Here is a 21712-nt window from a genome sequence, read left to right as displayed (position 1 = left end):
ATTCTATACTGTATCTACCCATCTATATGCCCAGTTAAAGGGAAACTATGTGCATCAAACAGAGTGGTTTAATGTGAAATTCACTGTGGAGAAACAGACTGATTTGATAACAGTGGTGGTGATGGAAACCAAGAATTGTAATGTCTAAAAAAACAAATAAGGGCATTTTAAATCACTGTCCAAAATGATTTAGTGAACCACACCATCTCCAGATTGTACGGTTATAATATGTAAAGTAGTAAAGTAGTGTAATGTAACTTATCTTTGGGAACTATTTTCTCCAGGCGTCAGACAGCATATTTGTAACCTGTGATTACATTAAAAATGTGCTATTCATTACCGCACCGTTTATGAGAATGTTTTACATTTATATGCCAAAATTGGAACATATTAACACATCTTTGCAGAATGTCCCACTTAAAGCATGGCTATTTCTCCGCTTGATGACACGCCCATTCCCTTCGTTCCCTTTGGCCCACTCAGAGTTTTTGCAGCATTGGCAGAACTGGCCATTTGACTAAATATTGCACACATATTGGAAAAATGCCCAAATCTGGCCCATCAAAGCAGTAACCAGCCCAGAGTGGCATTTATACCAAATGTCAAGCGCGAGCAGAAGGTGCTTTATTGAACAGAGCGAATCGATCACCTTTATGATGTCGAGCTGCCATCTGACACCTTTTGGGGGAGGCGGGAGGGGGGGTATTAACATAATGTAAATGGGACAGGCTCTCACCAAAGGCCCGAGAGCGCAGCCCTGAGCTGTGCACGCTTGCACACGGAAGCTGTGCAGACTCCAGGGAGACAGGCCGCTAACCCCGAAGCTTGTGGACGAGGAGTTCTGGACCAAAGCGCCATCCATCCACAGGCCGTAGCTGCTGATTATGCCTGCGGCAGATAGAAGGAAAAGCCCCGTTAAGAGAATGAGTCAAATATAGTCAGACGAGTGATCTTTTGTCAGTAGTAACAGAATCCAGTGCCTTGCTGAGTCACATTTACATAACATCAGATGAATTAGGCCTATCTTGACTACCCAGAACAGAACACTGTCAATCTGTACCAATACTGATTTTAGGGGGCTACAAATGTGGGAGGTGGAGTTGACCGTAATTCTTTGCGGCCTTGTTATCAACGTCAGCTGGTCTAATCTGTACCTGCCAATCAAGGTCTTAATCAAAACACCCACAGAAACACTACCATGAACCTGTGATTGGTAAAGAATATTTAAGACTGTTTTGTCAGTACTGTGCAGTCATAATTTCTGCATTTCTGCACATGGGTCAATGTGGCATGATGTATAAAGGCTAAAACATGCACTAAATGCATATTAAAATAAATACATTTTGAACGTAAAGTGAGCGTTTGAGTAAAAACTTATATTGCAAACTGGAAGAAAAAAAAAAATTTGAGTCGTATTCAGATGCCTGTTTGTGTCCCAACCCACCCTAACCCCCCCACCCCCCACCCTAACCCCCCCACCCCCCACCCCCTCGTTTGAGCAGTAAGTACATAGGTGAATATCCTTTCTAAAAATAAGAACTATTTAAAAAAAAAAAAAACACACACACAGACAGGTAAAGTCAAGACAAACTATTCTACCAATTCTTTCTAATGGTACAGTCATTCTATATCAGGGATTGTGTTAGCTCCTTTTACTTTAGGTCTTGCCGGCCTAAACACATGTTGTGGACATATTGTGTGTGTGGGTGTGCGCTTTATGTTCTGTGCACTTATGATGATAGAGTAGTACAATAAAAACAAGTTCTTTTTGTAATCAATACATGTATCAAAGCACAGCATATGGGTTTATAGCCTATTGCCTCTTGGAATCTAAGAAGTGTATGCTCACCCTGTGAAACTTAGATCTGTCCATAATGATGAACAGAGCTATCAAAGATTCTAGAATACATGAGAAAGATAGAGGATGTATGAAGCTAGAACAAAATAATCCAGAAGTCTTCATATTTTAAAGAGGAGATCAAGGGTCAGGTTAAAAAAAAGAAGAAGGGTGAAATGGTGTTTTTGATACTTCTATTCAGTTTCATCAACCAAGTATCCACATAACCACCGCAGGTTAAAGGTAAATGGTTTGAAACATGTACCAGGCCTTGCGACTGTGCCAGTGTCCACGAACAAGTAGCGCAAACTTGGTGAGCGAGAAAGCTCATAGCGGGATGCAAGCAGGTATTGTGCTATTCTAAAAGTTAACTCTAGCTGACTGGCTTTAACATCTCTTTTCTCCAATGTCTGCTCCCTCAAACAAACTCGACCACCTCAGACCTAAGAGATAACCACACATCAAAAGTAGAACTTTGCTAGGATGGGCTAGGAAGCCAAACAAGGGAAAGTGAGCATGAGCCAAAATAAGACACTGGAATAATTGCAAAAATGTTCTTGCTACAGTGCTGACAAATACATGCTGTAGTATTCTATGCCATGCTCTACGACGTAGCTTATGTGAGCTACCTCAGTGACGTAAACCAGACAATCAGAGAAGAACTTTTTTTTTAGGAGCTCACCATAAACAAAATGTGTGTTTCGTTCTAAGCCAAAATAACAGGGTGGTAAAGTATTCAAAAAATGAATAGCTTTGCATCTTTAATCAACTGTGTGTGTATGTGCATTACGACTTGCCTGTAATACCAAACATGTCTGAAAATGTATGATTTTAGTCTTACAAGTCTTATATTCCAAAATCTAATACAAAATATATACAAAATATTTCTTGGGCTTCAGCACAAACAACAGGAGGTAACGTCTGGAATTCTCTCCAACATGGACAATAGACTTGTTTGTGTTGGCTGAAGTGCTTCACACAAAAGTTTCAAACATTTGTGTGACCCTGCAAGCCAGGAAAAATACCACTGGTAGATCTCTGGTTATGATTTTACTTATATATAACATATAAAATAACATTATTAACATAGCAAGTAATTTCAAATCTTTGAAAACCACAGCACACTTCTCATATTTAAGATTTTTTAAATGTTAGTGGTGTAAAAACTTATATTGCAAACTGGAAGAAAAATTATAAAAATATATTTATAGAGTCTTATTCAGAGGCATGTTTGTGTATCTGAGCACTGCCTGCTTCCCTGATCAAGCCCGAACGCCAACACCCCCCCTCCCTCGCTCTGATGTAAACATGCCGTTTTGTTTAAAGCTCTGTTAAAGGTAGCCATTAGGGAGAGATGGCTGTAAAACATGGAAAGAGAGCCGTTTAGTGTAGCTGCCCCCTTTACAGCTGCCCACAGCAAAAGCACAGTTAGAGGTGCTCAGGGTCAACGGAGAGGGGTTAGAATAGGACAGTGCGGCCAGGAGAATGTGGCAATACATATTGTATGGGGGAAAACCATCCATGAACTTAAAAACACACTCCAACATGGACACGAAAATACATGCAAACACAGTGGCTTGTGTGTGGCAGTGTTCAACCGTGCTAAATTGTTTATTTGTACAAATAAAAGAATACATTACAGCTGTCGGTTGAAATTGGTTGCCCGTTAACCTCAAGCTAATATTAACACAGAAACCACAAGAGATTTTCTCTAATCAGAGAAATATGAGCTGCATATTCCTATTCTCGGTTACCCACTCTGAAATGCAATATGCTGATTGCTTATATTCTGAATACACAAATACGCTCATATGATTTCTCAAACCACTGGAGTTGGGTGACTGTTCTTAGGAGTAAATCTTTGGTTACTCATTCTTTCATTCTTTCTGTGTTCAATAATTAATGCAGTCATTCTTGGTGTAACTCTGCAGCCAGGAAAATTATCTTTGTAAACACACTGTAGAGTGTCTGCTATTCTCAAAGGCAAAGCCAGACAATTATTAGATAAATTAATGCAAATAGTAGTTTCTAGCCTTTTCTCTGTTGTGTTTCCTTCCCTGAGGAGGAAAAAACAAACAAACAAAACACCATATATATATATATATATATATATATATATATATATATATATATATATATATATATATATATATATATACATACATACATACACACACACACACACACACACAAACATTGATTTAATGCTATTAAGTCAAGATAGAAGGGTGAAGTGTATAGTTTGTTAACAATAAAATAGGAACTACATTTAAAACTACAATTATATATCTAATATAGATATATTATATATCTATATATTATTATATATAATAATATTGTGACTGTTTTGAGATGCTAACGAGCAATGGGGGGTTGAAATGTGAGAAGTAAGCTCCAAAAACATGGCCCTGGCTAAATGAATCAGTATAATATAATACTATAATATAATAATATATGAAATTGTGTCCAACTGCTATAATAATAAAATAAAAATAACAAGAAAATCTAAGCAAATTTTCTAAATACTGACTTGCTCACTTTTGAGCAGAAAATCATTGGATTTTTGAAAACAATAAGACAGAATAGCATTTAACAAGGCTCAACCAGTTAAATAATAATAAAAAACATATGAAGATAGATCATTCTACTGCTCTGTCACAATGTGCAACAATTAAAGACATAAAGACTATAGTTCTGTTCATTAAGTTTAAGGGAGCTCTAAAACAGGTAAACACAGTTGCATATTTTCATTACTGTGAAACTCTACACTATTGTTGAACAGTTAGAAATCAAAGTTTTTAATAATCCAAAATATGAAGAATAATGTCTAGTTGTAGGTTTTTAAAGCTGTTTAGCATCAAGGATGAAGTTAAAATAAAAAAAATTTTCACAATTCATCATAATTTGTCAGAAACCATGGCAGAAATGATTGTAAGTATAGAAATACAGTATATGATATTATTCAGTACATTCTTGTTGTTCCCCAGAATACCAGACATATTGAAGTAAATGTAAAAATAATATACTGTGGTGCCCAGTTTGTAATATTTACAGCAGAACTACAGTTTTGTTACTTGTTGTTTCTGTATATAAAACAAAAAAAAATTTACTATTAGCTGGACAGCTAGGCATCTGGACAACAAATCTGGATTTTAAAAAGTACAAATCTGTGGAGCACAATACAACATACAGTACTGAAACCATGAGTCCTATGTAAAAGCGTTATAATAATTTTAAAGATATAGGTAAAAAAAAATGCATTGTGTGTCAGAATGTGTTCTGTGTATCGTGTATTCTTTATATACTTATATCATTATGGTTATACACTATATTATTTTCTAAATTCATGATTTATAGTTTTTTTATATTAGATAAAATATTCACTATTTATCTCTAGATGTGAAGTTTGTATTTGTAATTTATTTACTTAAACCTATGACATATACTATATATCATTTCAGGGAATGTGATCAGGGAAGCAGGATGTTGCTTGTTACACAAAGCATAATCAGAAAAACAGTAATACTGACTGATTCTTTATCTTACGTTTAATAAATGTACCATATTTATAAGCGTTTCTATGTCAAAGAAAAATGTTTTGATGATTAAAAAGGTTAAAAGTACAGTATTCCATTACTCTTCAAATAATAAATCTAACCCCAAGACAAGGGTTCAATCCCTAATATCCTATCTGATGTCTCATTCCCAGCAGCCTCAAGAAGGAAGGGTGTTTCCACAGCACTGAACGAGGAGGTGGCAGCAGTGGGCTTGTGACAGCCGCTGTTGAAGCTGCAGTTCACAGCATCAGTCAAAAGGGAGCACTTTTCATCCACTTAAAACACTACACTCTCTCTCTCCCTCTCTCTCTCCCTCTGTCCTACTGCTTCTCTCGCACCCCCTCTCTCCCTCCTCTTGTGCTGGCACACAAAAAGTGCTCTTTTCCTCTGTGTTGTCCGTGCTGTGCGCTAACCCATCATTATACATGAAGCATGCCTAAGCGCACCATTTAGAATATGAGTTGACCTTTGACCGCGCCTGGCTTTGACCCCACTCACCGTTTGGTTTGCGTGGAGGGCCCCAGGACACGTTGAGCGCGTGGGGGGAGACGTGTAGGATGTCCGGAGCTGGCACCTCCTCTGGAGAGCTTTCCTCTGTGTGGGCTACGCTGGGGGCGCTGAGGGTGCAGCCACCCGCCGTGCACGCCTATAGGCCGAAGACAAAAGGCAATAACAGAGTTTCTGCTTGTAAAAGGAATTATATAACATTAGAATAAATTTACACAAACCTTGTTGTAGGAAACCATAACCAATTTTATTTAAGATTAAAGAATAAAGGTTTGGTTCCAGATTTCTCCTACATGCCACCAGCCATGGCATAGACATGTTAAAAATCCATCAGCAGCCCACCTGACTTAACTTAATGAAACATTAATGAATCAAACCAGTTGCTGAATGATAACTGCAAGTAATACTGGGCTTAATTAAGAAGAGGCTTAAAAACACATTGATATACATAAAACACAGCTGTTCTTATACTGTATTACTGCACTATATTAATGCTATTTGCATCTAAACTACCATTAGTGTCTCCTTGAGCAAATCAAATCTTGTTGCTTTTTCACATAAAAATGTTTCAACGTCCTGCTAGAGTTTATAAAACCTCAAGCACCACTGGTCATATTCACTCTGTGTTCTTTTCCAAAAAAAAAAAAAAAGAAAAAAGAAAAAAAGCAAGCCAATAAACTGCTCTTACTGCCCATTAACTACCTTTTCAAACAGAATTTTCTCACTCAACATGTAGCCTTAGTACTATTATTAATTTATTAATGTCCCAGTATTTCAAAAGAGAAACAATGTACTTTTGGAATCACCACTCACTTATTTTATTTTATTTTATTTTATGCAACAACCTACATAATGTAGACTTAAACATTATAAACCTAGACAGCAAAAAGCATTTGTATAAGTTTTATTTCACATTTTAGTTATTAAATAACACACTACAATTATCTATATTAAGTCATTTATGCCAACTTTTCTATTGTACAATTTTATAACATTTGAATTATGAATGTTTCTACAAATCAATTTTATTCCCAATACTGTCACCAATTGCTTACATAAGCATTTGCTGCTTTGTTATTTGATGATGTTTTTTTGGTGTGTCTAAAACTGCACAAGTTTAGTATCACATTGGATTTCTTTTTATACTTGTCTCAATACTAAAAATGTTTTTTTACTTATAGAACATTATGAAATCAATTATTCAATTATTTTGAATGCTTGAACTTACTTAAGTAGCGACATTTAAAGTGACTTTTGAACTAAAACTTTTGAATGGTGATTTGAAATATTAGGAATTAGGTATTAATAATAATAGCTTTTATACAATCTGAAAGCCTGAAAGGTGATTTTAAGTTTGAGCGATAATTTGAAAGTTTTGAACAGTGATTCTTAACTTTTAAATAGTGACTTGTGAACGTTTTTTAATTATGATTCACACCTTCTGAATAACCTTCTTGTAACTTCTGAATAGTGATTCAAAGTTTTTGAACAGTAAAACTAAATCATTAAATAAAACCTTATTTTTAAATGGAAATTCTACATTTTTGAATGCTGTACTGAAGCACTGAAGCCTACACATATAAAGATAAAAAAAAAATGTGTAGTGCAGATAATGTGTAATACAAAGTCCAACATGGTTTGACTATACTCTGAAAGTGTAGAGCAGAGTTTAACGCACAGCGATCTGGAACAGGTAGGTGGCCCCGGGCACAAGGTCGCGCAGAGTGTGATCCTCAAAGAGCTCCGAACTGTTGTAAACCACCCCAGGCGCCTCTCCGGGAACTGCCTGGTAGAGCGTGTAGAACTCCAGCAGTCCGTTTACCTCCAGTGGAGCGGCCCACCTGAGGAAGGAGCAAGAATTGCGTCAAACCCGTGCACTATCCACCGGTCACGCCACTGACTCTTTGGTCACTGCACAACGTGACTTTGGTAAAAACTCGCCAGCGATGGTCAGAGGCAGAGATAATGGTGGACCACCCAGAGCCCAGACGGAGTCTACCGCCATAACCCTGGCCAAGGATGCGCAGCCAGAAATAGGGAAGTCTGGTGGGTTAGTGTCTCAGGCTGCAGCTTGACTTTCTCGCAGCTAAATTTAGAACAGAGGACACCGCTATCTGCTGAGAGATCCGAGAGACCGAATCACACAGGAGAGCCAAGAGGTAAAAGAAGAAGATAGACTGGGACAAGTTAGAGGGTGGTGGTAGACAGCAGTTAAAGGAGGGAGGCAAACAGAAGATGTTTATGGCGTTACACTTTTTATAAGAACTTTGTCTATATGTATTAAAAGCTTTAACAAGAGCTTTTCTTTTTCACTGTTTTTACTCTGGTTTCTTGCTTCGTTTTATGACCTTCTTGCTTCTATTGCTTGTATTTTGTTCAGAAGTTTCATATGTGCTGACATCATCGTTTCAGACCTTGATGGTTTTTGAAATGCCAGGTTCAGTACATAGAAATCTTCACATACTTAAAGAAGTGAGCAAATATTTAGAGAATGGCATTTCATTTGTTATTTCATCTTCTTAAATATGAGGTTTATACTAAATGGCAAACATCTACTTGTATTATGAGTCTCCATGCAAATGCTTATTAAATAATCTAGTATTTTCTGACATCCTTTAACATACTTCATTTTTATCCAACTTCAGGACTGAGAGGTTTTCTTGTTATCAAGATGAAGTCTACATGCAGTAACCTTTTGAACCCTATGTGTATAAATGTTTTATTAATCTTTATGCAGAAACTACTAAGAGTTATTAGGTAATCTTTGTTTTGGCATATTGTGTGGAGTCCCACAGAGTTCCATTCTTAGGTCTATGAATCTGATTTTAGGAGAATTATGAGAGGACCTCAGTTATGAGGGTGAAGAACTGAAGTGTGGGCGTAGGTCCAGGGTTTGAGGAGTTACAAGGTTCCTAAACAATTTAGCTTTCTGACTGTTCCTTGTGTTTTCATGTTTAGTTCCATGCCCGTGCTGCTCGCATTGCTTGTATTTTGTACAGAAAGTATAAGTCACAAGTTTGGCTGTTTCTTCAAGTATGAAATTCATATTGTTTCTTCTACTGCTTTCTCCAGAAGTTGTTTCATATCAAAGCAGTTGTTTATTTGCTTCTTGAGTATTCTGGGCAGGACAGATCAGAACATCTATAATAACTTCAATAAAAAAAACAAAGACTTAGTTTCATTTACTTATTTTATCTTTTTAACTGAGAGACTTATCCATACACATTTCTGGGTAAGTGACAGGAAAGGTCATCCTGTAAGTGAACCCTAAATAAAAAGGGTTCTATATAGTACTAAAAATAGTTCTTTGACACTTTTGGTGTTATATAGAATTTGTTTTTTATCATCTTTAAGATTTAATCAATCCTTTTACTAAACAAAAACTAGAAACAGTGATTTAAAATGTTGTTTAAACAGCAGCATATAAGGTGCAAATGGAAACTTGGGACAAGCAATCTTTAAATCACTCTAAAGGGATTTTCCAAGTCTCAATAACGGATATAAAACTCAAGAACTTTGGAAAACACAGTATTCTGCATGATAGAACAGAAAGGACTCTAAAGCTAAACTTGATGTAGCATTTTTACTTTAAAATAACAGCTTTCAAATTATTGCAATGCTTTACTGACTTGTTATAGAGAGAACTGCTTCTCTATCCTTGCTACTCCAGGCTTGGCACACTACAGTCTGTAACTTTGAAGCAGTAGACAGGATGACGCTCATGAGTGTGCTCAAGTGTGTAATGCTGCCTAAACAGAGTTTAGTTGGTGTAAAGTCATGCAATATTACATTACTGCCTAATGCTTGCACATTTTTCTTTCACTTGTAGTGACAGTTCGGTGTAGCTCAATGCACAAATTACAATTCCCAACTGTGGGGGCAGCACAGGAGCAAAACATTAAAAATGTTCCATAGTGATGCTTCTTTTGTGCTCATATGTCCAAATGTTTGTGGACACCTCTAGTAATAAATGCATTTAGCTACTTGAGGTTGCACTCATTGCTGACACAGATGTGCAAATGCGCACACACACACAGACAGTTTGTCTACTTATTGTTGAACATATTGGCACCATGCATTGAGCTGTGGAGCAGTGGAACGGTGTTCTCTGGAAGACTCCACACAATACATCTGGGTATGAGTTGGGGAGTTGTCACTAAATGCAATGAAATCCTCACAGCAATAGTTCAAAATCTAGTTGGACGCCTTTCCTGGACAGTAGAAACACTTAAACCAACAAAAGCTTAATAAACTCTTTTTTTTTTATTACCTTGATTTGAATGGGTAGGTGTCCCAAAACTTTTGCTCATATAATGTAGCTAACTAAAAGTCTTCTACCTGACTGAAGCCCAACAAGGTCCAGCAAAAAATCTTTCATGTACATATGTTTGCACTCTCTCCCATATGCTCCCTCTCCCCCTGTCTGTCTGTCTGTCTGTCTCTGGCTCAAGCACTCTTTTCTTTCCTGCCTGTCTCCCTGTCATGGGTAGCAGGTTCAGGTTGTATCAGTCAGTTTTAATCAGGTCTGATCAGGCTGGGGTTCACTTTCATGCCTGTGCAGAACTCTTTCTTCGCAACTCTTGTAACTTGAAACAGGCAAATATGAGTGTCTTATAAAAGTTTGAAAGGTCTAGCACAACCGCCATTGAGTTATAGAGGCTAGGACAAAAGCCCCCCTGCCCCTCCTCATACAACTGGCTCTCTAAGCAGTATGTTCTATTTCAAGACTTGTCTACAGCTTAAAAACAACATGAGCTCAGATGATGCATAGGGGACACACAAGTTGTTTTTCAAGCTTTTTTTGTTCCAAGAAATCAGCGCATGCCTAACAAGGGTCTTTTGGTCTACCAGGAGCAAACACACCCGCAGGTAACCCTACTCATTATTGTGATTAATTTAGCTTCTGCATCAATTAAATTGTATTTTAAATGACAAACGACAGTGGCTATTATGACGCTCTATCACATAATTGATAAATCAATTGGGCTTATGATTTATACTGCCTCCGAAAAACATCTATAACAAAAACAGAAAGGATTGGGAGAAGGCAATAGAAGTCTTCAGCTAGGCAGAGATAATGCAACACCGTATAGAGTGATATAATGTAATACTATGTATGAGTGTTACTAATTGTAGCCAGGGACGGAGTGCGAGAGGGCATTCGGGAGGGAGTGTTTCTGCTGATTCTGGTTTTGCGCATTTCCTGCAGCCCAGGACCTTTCTCACAGGCAAATCGCAACACAACAAAAGAGTATTGAACACATATGATCCTTCACCCTTTGCTATTACAATTCTGCTAACAAGGCAATACCTTCCAAAGGCACCGTATCCACAATTAGACCCTGAGAGAGAGAGAGAAAAAAAAGAAGCGCGCAAGATATCATCTGTAATGTCAAATAACTCTCACTCTCTCTCTCTCTCTCTTTCTCCTGCTCTCTTTCTCTACCACCAGTGCCTCTCATCCTATTCAAATTGGAATATCCCATGGAAATAAAGCAATAACCTGCCCCTCCCCCTCCCAGCAGATTGGAACAATAAATATGGTGAGCTTTCCTCCAAAGCACTGCTTTCAGGAACGAGCAGAACCATAACCGAGTTATGAAAATCGGTGATGGGACAAATTGAGTCATATACATCTTTTTAATAAATGACATACAGACATCACAAGCTCCCCACCACCATTAATATACAGGGGAAGAGCACGAGCACTCCCCACCCTTCACAAGTGAGGGGAAGAAATGAGGATAATTGGATGAGGACTGGTTTTGAGAGGTTACCGCATTAGTGAGGGCGAGAGAGCGAGCGCAAAGCTGTCGTGGTGGTGGTGCGCGTGTGTGTGGGGGGGGGGATACGGTTAGGTTCTGGGCTGTAGACCAGATAGGGCCTACAGTGTTTAAAATGAAAGTGCATCAAATGGTTCTTTAAGCAACATCGTAGAAGAGACACATTGCATCTGAGAACCATGTGTTAAAAAAAGAACCTTTTAACTTGAGGTCAAGGGTTTTACCAATTTAAATGTTCTTCACACTGTTTCTTCATGGAACCAACTGTGGTTCTTCTATGGTCTCTGTCAAAGAACCATTTGAAGCACCTTTATTTTTAAGATTGTAGAATTATCACACAGGCCAAGAAAGACAGCATAGGAAATCTGTTTATGAGATTTATGTCTGTAGGACTGGGAGATTTCAAAATGAGCTAGTTCCCTCCAACATGGAGGAAATGGTACTTTTACCTGTTTCTGAACACAAGCTATACAATAACAGTCTGAAAATATACCTCGACTTGTCATGACAAGGTTTAACAAGAAAACAGGTGTCAGACAAAGTTGGTCTTCCAGGTTCGAATGCATCAGTGTTTAAATTGGCTAAATAAACTTGCTAGGTAACATGCTGTCGCCAACTTGCCAGGACACATTTGTTGACTCTGCTTTTGCTACAGAGAACACCTCTCACTCTCCTCCAAGCATTGGACAGTGGAGCAGTGGAACTGATTTCTTTGGAGTGAAGGAGCTCAATCCAATTCCTTTGTGTGGCGTTTGTGAACTAATTCTCCAACATCAGTGATGACCTAATGTTCTTGGGGCTGAACGCAATCAAACTCTCATGGCAGTTGTCCACAATCTAGTGGAAAACCTTGCGAGTTATTTTAAACGTATACATTTATTTGTATTTATTTTAAACTCTTGATTTTAAAAGACAAGGGATGAGCAGGTGTCCACAAACTTTTACCAATGAGTTTTTTATTTTTAAAGATGCATATAAACAGCCTGTTGAATTCCAAAGATGGAGAGTGGTTAGAAAACTTTCATGTAGTAGTGAATTCAACGGAAACTGCATCCACAAACTAAGAAAACTACAGCGTCTAACCTAACTCACTGACACGGCAGCCAAGTTGCATTTCAAATTCGGTTGTTTTATTGGGCAACAGGCCGAAGTTGGTGCACTCAAGTTGTCGACTCACATATGTATTCTCCTTGCGCCCTGGCCTCCTCTCCACCGTTCTCCGACCGTGATCGCTCCAGTAAAGTGCTGACATTTTCGCTCCGGCGGCAGAGGGAGGGGTTCCGTCACCTCACTCTTGATGCTAAAAACAGTGCGGCCGAGTTCGCCACCCTGTTGTTCCTCCATTCTTCCCTCTTCCCGCCTCTCTCTCATTCTCTCATCCTCTCAGCCCCGTCGGCAGCGGCCGCATGGCATCGTGCCCTCTCCAGCTAGTTCTTAAGTGATGGCGGAGCGGCGACTAAAGATGAAGCTCTAATGGCTTTCACACAGATTGCTAAAGGCCAAGGTGGAGGCGGACTGAGACGGAGCTTCTAGCTCTCATTCAGACGCTCTCTCTTGCTTCCTCTCTCTCTCTTTCACACACACACACACACACACACACACACACACACACACACACACACACACACACACACACACACACACACACACGCACAGTCTCTCACTCTTCATTTCTCCCTCCCTCTCTCTCTCACTCACTCACTCTCAACACAGGGGTCAAGCGCAGGAGAATATTTCGCATGCTAAACAGGAGGGGAGAAGGTCACGCTCAGACGTTTTCATACAGTCCAATGACAGGCCAGACTGCCCGTCGCTGCAGCTTGCTGTTACACCACTAAATCAAGGCTCTCTTTCCAGCGAATGCCGGCCACAACGCCGGCCGGAGGACACCCAAAGACAACAAGGACGAAGAGCCAGCGCGCTGAGTGACGGAAGGGGCGCGGCGCACTTTATGATTATATGGAAAACACTCAGTTGATTAATGCGCCCCCGCTGCCGCCGTGCTAGGACAACTCCTCAAACTTGACAAAATACCCTGGAAAAATAAGCTGGAGTGTTGACTTTAATCTGACCCTTGACCCCCCACCCCTTTCCCGAGTAGGCATAATGTATTTTAAGAGATGAAAGATGTGCTTAGCTTAGCTTTAGTACATTGGGAGGAGACTAATTTCTGGAATCATTTATAACAATTAAATCATTTTTTCTTTGTAATCACATCTATGAAGCCTAGTTTAAAGCTGTCGCCCATTTACATTAGCCATTCTGAACTATGTATTAATGGGCAATATATCAAGAGGGCACACGGACTATACACTCTTGGAGGGGGAAAAAGACCTTGTTTTGCACAACTGTTGAAGCATTGGTCCTGTTGCAAACAGCCAATCCATGGCTTGCTCTCTTTGCGTGGATAGGGTGGCCCTCCCTCTCCCCCATCATTCAGAACAATTCTTTCCAGGGCATCTCATAGCAGATGTAACAGAATTTACAATTAGTCCACAAATAATCACAGCACTGAGCACTTCAATTACACTGCATACATTACACCGGTGGCAGTTTGAAAAAACGTGATGGCACCTTAGCTGTCCAGGAGGAAGCACGTGCAAGACCGCATCTACTTAGTGCTTAGGCAATAGTAAAATAGTAGGAGTCTAGTGGGTGGGAACTGGCAATGATTATTATTTGGGAGAAAAATGTATATTGCAGTACATTCTTTGATTTTAGTTATATAAATAAAGAAAAATAAATATATCTAATAAATATATAATAAGATATATATTTTTATGGATCATCTACAACTTCTTTGGGGGAAAATTAGTACAGTAATGACAGCTGACCTTGATATATTGTTGTGTTTAGGTTCAAATGTTAAGTAAAATACTGATACTCATATTGACAAAAATAATTACAATTAGTTGTAAGGTATGATGAGCAAAACCTAACATCTGCTAAACTTAGTTTTCAACTAAAATTCAATGTTCGAGTCCAGCGGACATCCAGTGCCTGCTGGGATGAAGCGACAGGATTACAGCCATAGCATTTTGTCCACACTGTGCAGCCTTTCTACACATAAAAGAGACAATGACTGGGAGTGCCCAGCAGGGGGATTATGGGTAATACAAGGGGACAGTTCGGATTTCTCTCTTGTCCTCCAAGAGTGAGCAGACGCCCACTGCCTCATTACTGTGTCTCTTTGATGAAACTTTGTCACATAAAAGGTGAGTCCTTCCACCTTCACTCCCGTCCCCACCTCGTTAGCCTGCATGTTCGCACGCATGTGCGTATATATTAGCGTTTGCCTGCATGTCTGACCCAAGGACAGGCCCTATAATGAGGGTAGAGGGCCACCAATACAAAACCCTGGTTCCTGCAGATGAAAGGTTTGTAGTCCCACAAAATGAACCCCACTGACGTATTTAATCATAATAAATTAAAGCCACTGTCCAATAAGGTGATGTGCTTCTCATGTCACTAAACAGTCCCACTAATTTGCATGCAGGCACAACCTTGTATGTGAACATAGGACACAAAATGTACAGGCCTAACCTACTGGCAGATTAGATTTCTAAAAAAATCTACCTTCTACTGCAAAACAGATACAAAGTCAGTAAGGGAGAGTGAGAATGCAGTAAGGCAGATTTTGCACCACTGTGTAATTTAGGCCGTTACAAGGAAGGAGATCTTGAACAATATGAAAATCTTGTCACTTGTCATACATTTTTTTTTTATTCAAAGTCGTTTTGGAGCATCTCTGTTAAAAAGTAAAGAAAGAAAAAAAGAAAAAAAAGAAACATGGCAAAAATGGAGATACAAGGTTTTTGCCATTTTTTTTGTAAATAACACAGTCTAATAATATATTAGGAAATATTAATATATCACATAATATAATTAAAAGTAGTGTTTTTTTCTGAATGATCTGTCAGAATAGGTCAGAATATCACATTATCCACTAATTAAATATATAAAAATATATAAGCAAGGTCATTCAGAGAGAATTAGTGTGAAATGCTATTCCGAACAAACTTGAGTCAGAATTGAAACAGTGGTGGCGATAGGACCTATTACATTGCATTACACTGCCTGATGCTAGAGATGTTTGTTTCAAAAAGGCTTTGTCTTAAAAACCTTATATTTACATTCACTTATGGTAAAGAGGTACAGGGAGGTTATTGTGATGCAATAATTAAAAAAAATAATTAATTCACCACAATTTTACAATTATCAAAATCTTGTGTAGATATACTGGGGTTTGTAGAATAGAAAAGGTCTACTGTATTGTGCATGGGTATGAAGCACTCACTGGACGTAGATGCTGCGAGCATCCAGGATGGTGAGGACGGGCGCCTCCATGTAGGATGGGGGGAGCTGCCCAGTGAAGAGTGTGACTACGGAGCTGTTCGTGCAACCTGCCTCAGTGCAAGCGCTCAGGACCAGCTTGTGTGGAGTGTAAACGCCTAGATCTGAAACAACATACATCAGAATAATTAAGAATAATTAAACATTGTACATCTGAGAACATTCATTTATGCGGTCATGTACAATTTGAAGACCTATACATATGTGTCTGCACTATGTCCAAATGTTTGTAGACACTCTTTCTATTGAAGGCATTCAGCTACTTTACGTTGCACCCATTGCTTTCTAGTCCAGCTTGTATTGCAAATAGAATAGGAGTCTCTGGAGCAGATTAACATTGGAGAATTATGTGGAACTGTATTCTCTGGAATAATGGTGCTCCATCCAGTACTTTTTGGGTGAGTTAAGGAGTTAGGTGAGGTGTGCTGACCTCACTAACATCTGTTACTGAATGCAATCAAATCCTCACAACAATGCTCTACAATCTAGTAAAAAGCCTTCATTAAGACAGTTACTCCAGCAGGTTAAACAGCAGGATATTTTTTGTCTTACTCTTTTTTCCAATATACCAATATTTATGTTTGTATGTGTGTGCACTCTAATATGTTTTACTGTATTGACATATGAGTTGGTTTGTATTTTTGATCGATTTACTTTAATATTTGACATATAATATTTGATACAAATAGAAAAGATTGCTTTCCATTTTTGATATTTTTGTTGATATAATGTGAATATGGCATCCATAATCCTACACTGTATAAAATACACTGTATACACTATCATAATGAATAACTCAAAATTCCTTTCAAGTTAACCAGGGTTTTTTCCTCCTCTTGTTTTGTCCTTCACCTGAAGTTTTTCACTTTTTCCTGGTTAAAGTTCCTGATATCTGACATCCCACATTTGTGAAGTGCAAGCAGTCATATTCCTACACAAACCTTGTTCTGTTTTGAGTTCATTATTAAAGATCTAACTCTCGTCACTTTAAGCATGTTTGGGTTCAGTGAGCTATTGTAGAGATAATCAGTCATCTCCCTCTGGCCCTCTGCCTTCTCAAGAGGACACATACACACACACACACACACACATATACACACATACACTTGCACTTGCACACATACACCAGCCTGCACTTCCACACGGCTGGACTCATTTGTTAACCATTTGTACAGTCAGGCTGGAGTTTTCAAACCCAGGCTGAGAGCGGCATGTTTCAAAGGGCATCCTCCACGCGAAGGAGGCTCTCTCCTTGAATCGCTTGAAAGCAGTTTTACTGTCAAGGAACGAGGAAGGGGGAAAAAGGGTGAGAGAATCCAGATTCACAGCAGGGGCGGCCGCCGAAGCTGAGCTAAGATATCCTGAAAGAAATTGGAATCCCCGGGTTTGGAGCGTGCTATGCATGTGCGCATGCGTGAGGGGGTAAGCGTAGTGATGCGGCGCTCTGAAGCTTCTTATCATATCAGACCTTTACCTTCATCCTTCATCACGACCTGCAATGAATGCTGCACCCCGCTGAGTAAGACTGAAAATAACATCTAGCCGCATGATGCGCCTTCCCTTTAAGACTCACTCACGCTTTGTGTTTGAACTTTAGGCTGTGATACAGCCTGTAGTCAGGCACGTCTTTATCCGTCGACGGCAAAGTTGCTTAAGGTGATCAGAGGAGCGGGCTGAGATTGTTCTGAGCTTTGAAAAGGAGACTCTGGCGCAGAGCTTTCAATTCTTGACAAAAAAACTAGGTGTGAAATGTGCTTAGGGTTTTCTCACCAGATAGTGGCTTCTGTCATAGCATATTTGCATATAGTCTGCCACTAAGTGAGGCGGAAGGGAGGGAGGCAGAGAGAGAGAGAGCATGAGAAGCCTGAGAAAACAGATCAACAGGCGTTAACTAGAAACGCATTACAAGAAATTATACCCTCGTGCACGGACGCCCCAACCATTACTGTCAGGCAAGCTATAATTTCCAATCAAGACCACCCATTGACTTGCCAGTGCTGCTGTGGGAGACCCATTGATCTTTCCTTTTTATGATAAACACATTGTTTTTAGGCTGAAATGTGTGAAAAGATTCTGGAAATCTTTGTGTGGTACATTTGGTTCATTATTTAATTCAAGTCAGAATATATGCTATGACAGCACTGATCTACACCTTCTTGGCCAATACTATGCTTGAGCAGCGCAACCATCTAAACATTGGCTCCACCTTTAAGAGACTGCAAGTTTAATCTCCAGCTATTCATTTCCGTCTTTCCTGACCTTTTTTTTTTCAAATAATGGCTCAGCAGCCTTCATTCAGCTCTAAACTGTTTGACTGAAATGCAGTGACAATGGGGTCATTTTAAGATGAAATGCTAAAAGACTGATTCATTTCACCCAGACCTAGCAGACAAAGATCATTGCACATACACTTGCATATTTAGAATTACACATGACCTAGTGAGGTATGTTTAGGTAGTGAAATGTAGCGTTTTGTCTTTCCCAAAGACCTATACTAACCAAGCAGCTTATGAAGACTTGTACACCTACACATTCATGCAAATATCTAAATCAGCCAATCTTCTCATACATAAAATCATGCAGATTTGGGTTAGCAGCTTCAGGTAATGTTCAAATAAACCATCAGAATTGGGAAAACTATGTAATCTTAGTGATTTTAAATGTGGCATGACGACTGTTTGTACCAGAGGGGCTAGCCTCAGTATTTCTAGGACTGCTGAGCTCCTGGGGTTCTCAGCACAACAGTCTCTAATTTGTTTTTCTCAGCATGAAGCAATAAAGCAAAAACATCCATTAGAAGTGGCAGTTCTATGGACTTGAAGCAGATGGGCTACAACGGCAGAAGGCCGTTCCACTTCTGTCAGTCAAGAACAGAAAGCTGAGGATGCAGTGGACACAGGCTAATCAGAACTGGACAGTTGTATTTAGGAAAAACGTAACCTGGTCAGGTGAATCTGGATTTCCGCTGGGGCACATAGATGGCAGTGTAAGAATTTAGCACGAACCGCTTGAATCCATTGACAATCCAGGCTGGTGGAGGTGGGGTAATGGTGTGGGGAATGTGTTTATGCCACAGTCTATTTAACTATCATTGCTAACCATGTGTATCGTTATGGCCATAAATTACATATCTCCTCATGGCTACTTCCAGCATAATAATGTAGTTTGGTCTTAACTGGTCTCATGAACATGATAATTGGGATGTGGTAAAACTAGAGATTTTAAGATAATGTAAATTCTCTTCATGAAAAATTTTTTGCATTATGCAATCATGTATGCACCAGTATCTCAAGAGAGCATTAGTATTAGTTTTCCTAACAAATCTGCCTGGTCAGTGTATATTGGTAAAACTGTGTAGTCCATCTATATGTTCTATGTATCTATAGATGTCCACGTCTATATTGAACAGTAATTATGTATAAGGGCATGCATAAGCAATAATTATGTGCTGTAATTGGCTAAACTGTCCACTGTAATTCCAATACTGGATTAATATGTAATTTTTATCTTTTCTTTATATAATACCTCTATATTTCATGTACTGTCTTATGGTATACAGTCTAACATAACCATATGTATAGCCCATATACAATAATTCATTAGCTATAATGGAGTGTATTCAGCTGCCTTTTACAAAACTTTTTTTTAGGCTTTTTTCCCCAGCAAACACAAAGAGTGTGTGTATGTGTGACCGTATATGGCTGCCACTATGTATGTTAAACCAGGAAGGGAGTAAGGGAGAGGAATAGGCTGACATTTTGAATGATTCATCTCAGAGTGAATATACCTGTCCTGGGTGTAAATTGGTCTTTTGGGGGCTCCCACATCATTTAGGCATGGCTCTCACCCTGGGGTCAAAAAGTGGCGGGAGCCCTGAGCCTTTTAATAAAACATTGCACAATGTTCACACATTACCGCCAAGAGCTGGCCGCTGCCGCTACTGCTGCTGCTGCTGCTGCTGGAGGCCAGGCCAGCAGGAGCACACTGGGAGTCACAAATAAAAAAAAAAAAAGCCAAACATAACAATGGCTGGCTGTTGGCCCTTGTCTCTTCCAGCAAAATGAAATATAGTAATACAACTGTGCTTCCTTAGAAGCGAACAGAGCCTCAGTCGTTTAGGGTTTTTGATTAAATGGGGGCAGGGGCCAACTACAGCAATTTCCACACTTCAGTTATGTTTCCAGTTGCCCCAGAGTAACATGGCTAAGATATGTGTGTGTGTGGGTATTTGATGTACTAAATTCTCTCATGAAGTTTTGTCTTTTTTTGTCTGAGAATAAGAACCACTATAAGTATAAAGTACAGACACACTAGTATTCAGAGGTTTGAAGGTTTCAAATGAATGTTTTAATCAAAATAATAACCCATCGGATTGCAGAATTTAGAAAAGTACATAATTCGACAAACAAACAATACCATCCTAAAGTTACTATTAAATACAAAATCCCCAAAACATGACAGATGACCATAAACTGTAGTGCCAGTTTTATTAAATTTCTATTTACCTTGTGAATCTGTATTTTATAGTATTTTATTGTTATTACATGCATTTTTTAAATATATATTTCAATTTTTTTTTTTTGAGCCATGTTACCCCTGGATAAAAAGTTCAGGCATCCCTACACTGTAGGCCTCTAGGCTAGTGGCCTGACTGGAATACTTAATTTTCCTCCTCCCAATTAGATTTGTGCTATGCAAAGAGTTGAAGTGTTTTCTCACTGTTGTACATTGTCTGAATGTTTCAGGAAACTTGTATTTAACATATAATAGTATATAACACCTGTGCGATAAAGACTCCACTAGCAGTACTTCACCAAGTTACTATGCACAGGATCGGGACTGCTCAGCGCACGCTCCTGCATACGCAATGATTCAAAGAACTGTTCCAAAACAGCCCCTCGGTGTCAACGAGACGCTCTGTCTGCTTCTTCGTTTCATCTGCTCTTTATGACAGCTAAACGCTGTTCAAAGGAACTTCCCCTGGGTAGGGCTGGGTAGCTCCCCTCTCTTTCAAATGCTAATCCACCTCTACTTATTGTTTTCTTTCGGTATTCATGCTCTTCTTCTGAGTAAACACGAGCGTAAAGGAACAGACATACCAATGTACTTGAGTTGCTACAGACTTGGGTTTTACAAAACAAACCATTCGCTTTATAATGTGGATTTACATCAGGGCTTCAGACATGAATATCCACAACACCACCCCCTGTACGCTTTAATAAACGTCTATCCTTCAGAATGTGAGGAATATGCTGTCACCTTGCATCTCAAAATGGTAGAATGTCATAGCTTGAGTTAATTAACCTAACATTGTACATTTTAAGTAGTTTTGCAACCTGAACTGTGAACGTTCACACAGAGGAAAGTGCATCTCACATTTTAGACATGGGCAGAATTTCTTACCAGTGATGTTAAAAGCAGTCTCGTTGCCTCGGTAGATGAGCTTGTTGTCCTTGTAGAGGGTGTAGTGGGTGATGATGCCATTGGGTTTTTGAGGGGGATCCCAATAAACAGAAAGAGAGTCAGGCTTTGGAAATGCACGAGGAGGAAGGACTTCCTCAGGAGCTGTGATAGAAATGATATAAGGATAAACAACTGAAAGGTTTCTGACTACGGATTTCTAGGAACGTTCATGAAAGTGGCTTCCAGTTTCCTAGAATGATAATTAGTAATTA

General features: G+C 39.1%; 1 protein-coding gene across 1 annotated transcript in view; it reads right to left on the bottom strand.

Annotated features, from left to right (window-relative positions):
* Positions 1–21712, bottom strand: part of ush2a (Usher syndrome 2A (autosomal recessive, mild)) — a 303135-nt gene that overhangs the window by 155942 nt on the left and 125481 nt on the right. The window contains exons 31-35 of the mRNA XM_072689926.1: positions 21441–21602; positions 15982–16141; positions 7580–7742; positions 5893–6040; positions 737–888 (exon numbers count right to left, since the gene is read on the bottom strand). Of these exons, the coding sequence (XP_072546027.1) occupies positions 737–888; positions 5893–6040; positions 7580–7742; positions 15982–16141; positions 21441–21602 (785 nt within the window). The remainder of the gene's footprint in view (positions 1–736; positions 889–5892; positions 6041–7579; positions 7743–15981; positions 16142–21440; positions 21603–21712) is intronic.

This window comes from Salminus brasiliensis, chromosome 10, assembly GCF_030463535.1.
Source record: "Salminus brasiliensis chromosome 10, fSalBra1.hap2, whole genome shotgun sequence".
Lineage (NCBI taxonomy): Eukaryota > Metazoa > Chordata > Actinopteri > Characiformes > Bryconidae > Salminus > Salminus brasiliensis.
The sequence above is the reverse complement of the archived record's forward strand: the minus strand, read 5'-3'. Positions and strand labels throughout refer to the sequence as shown.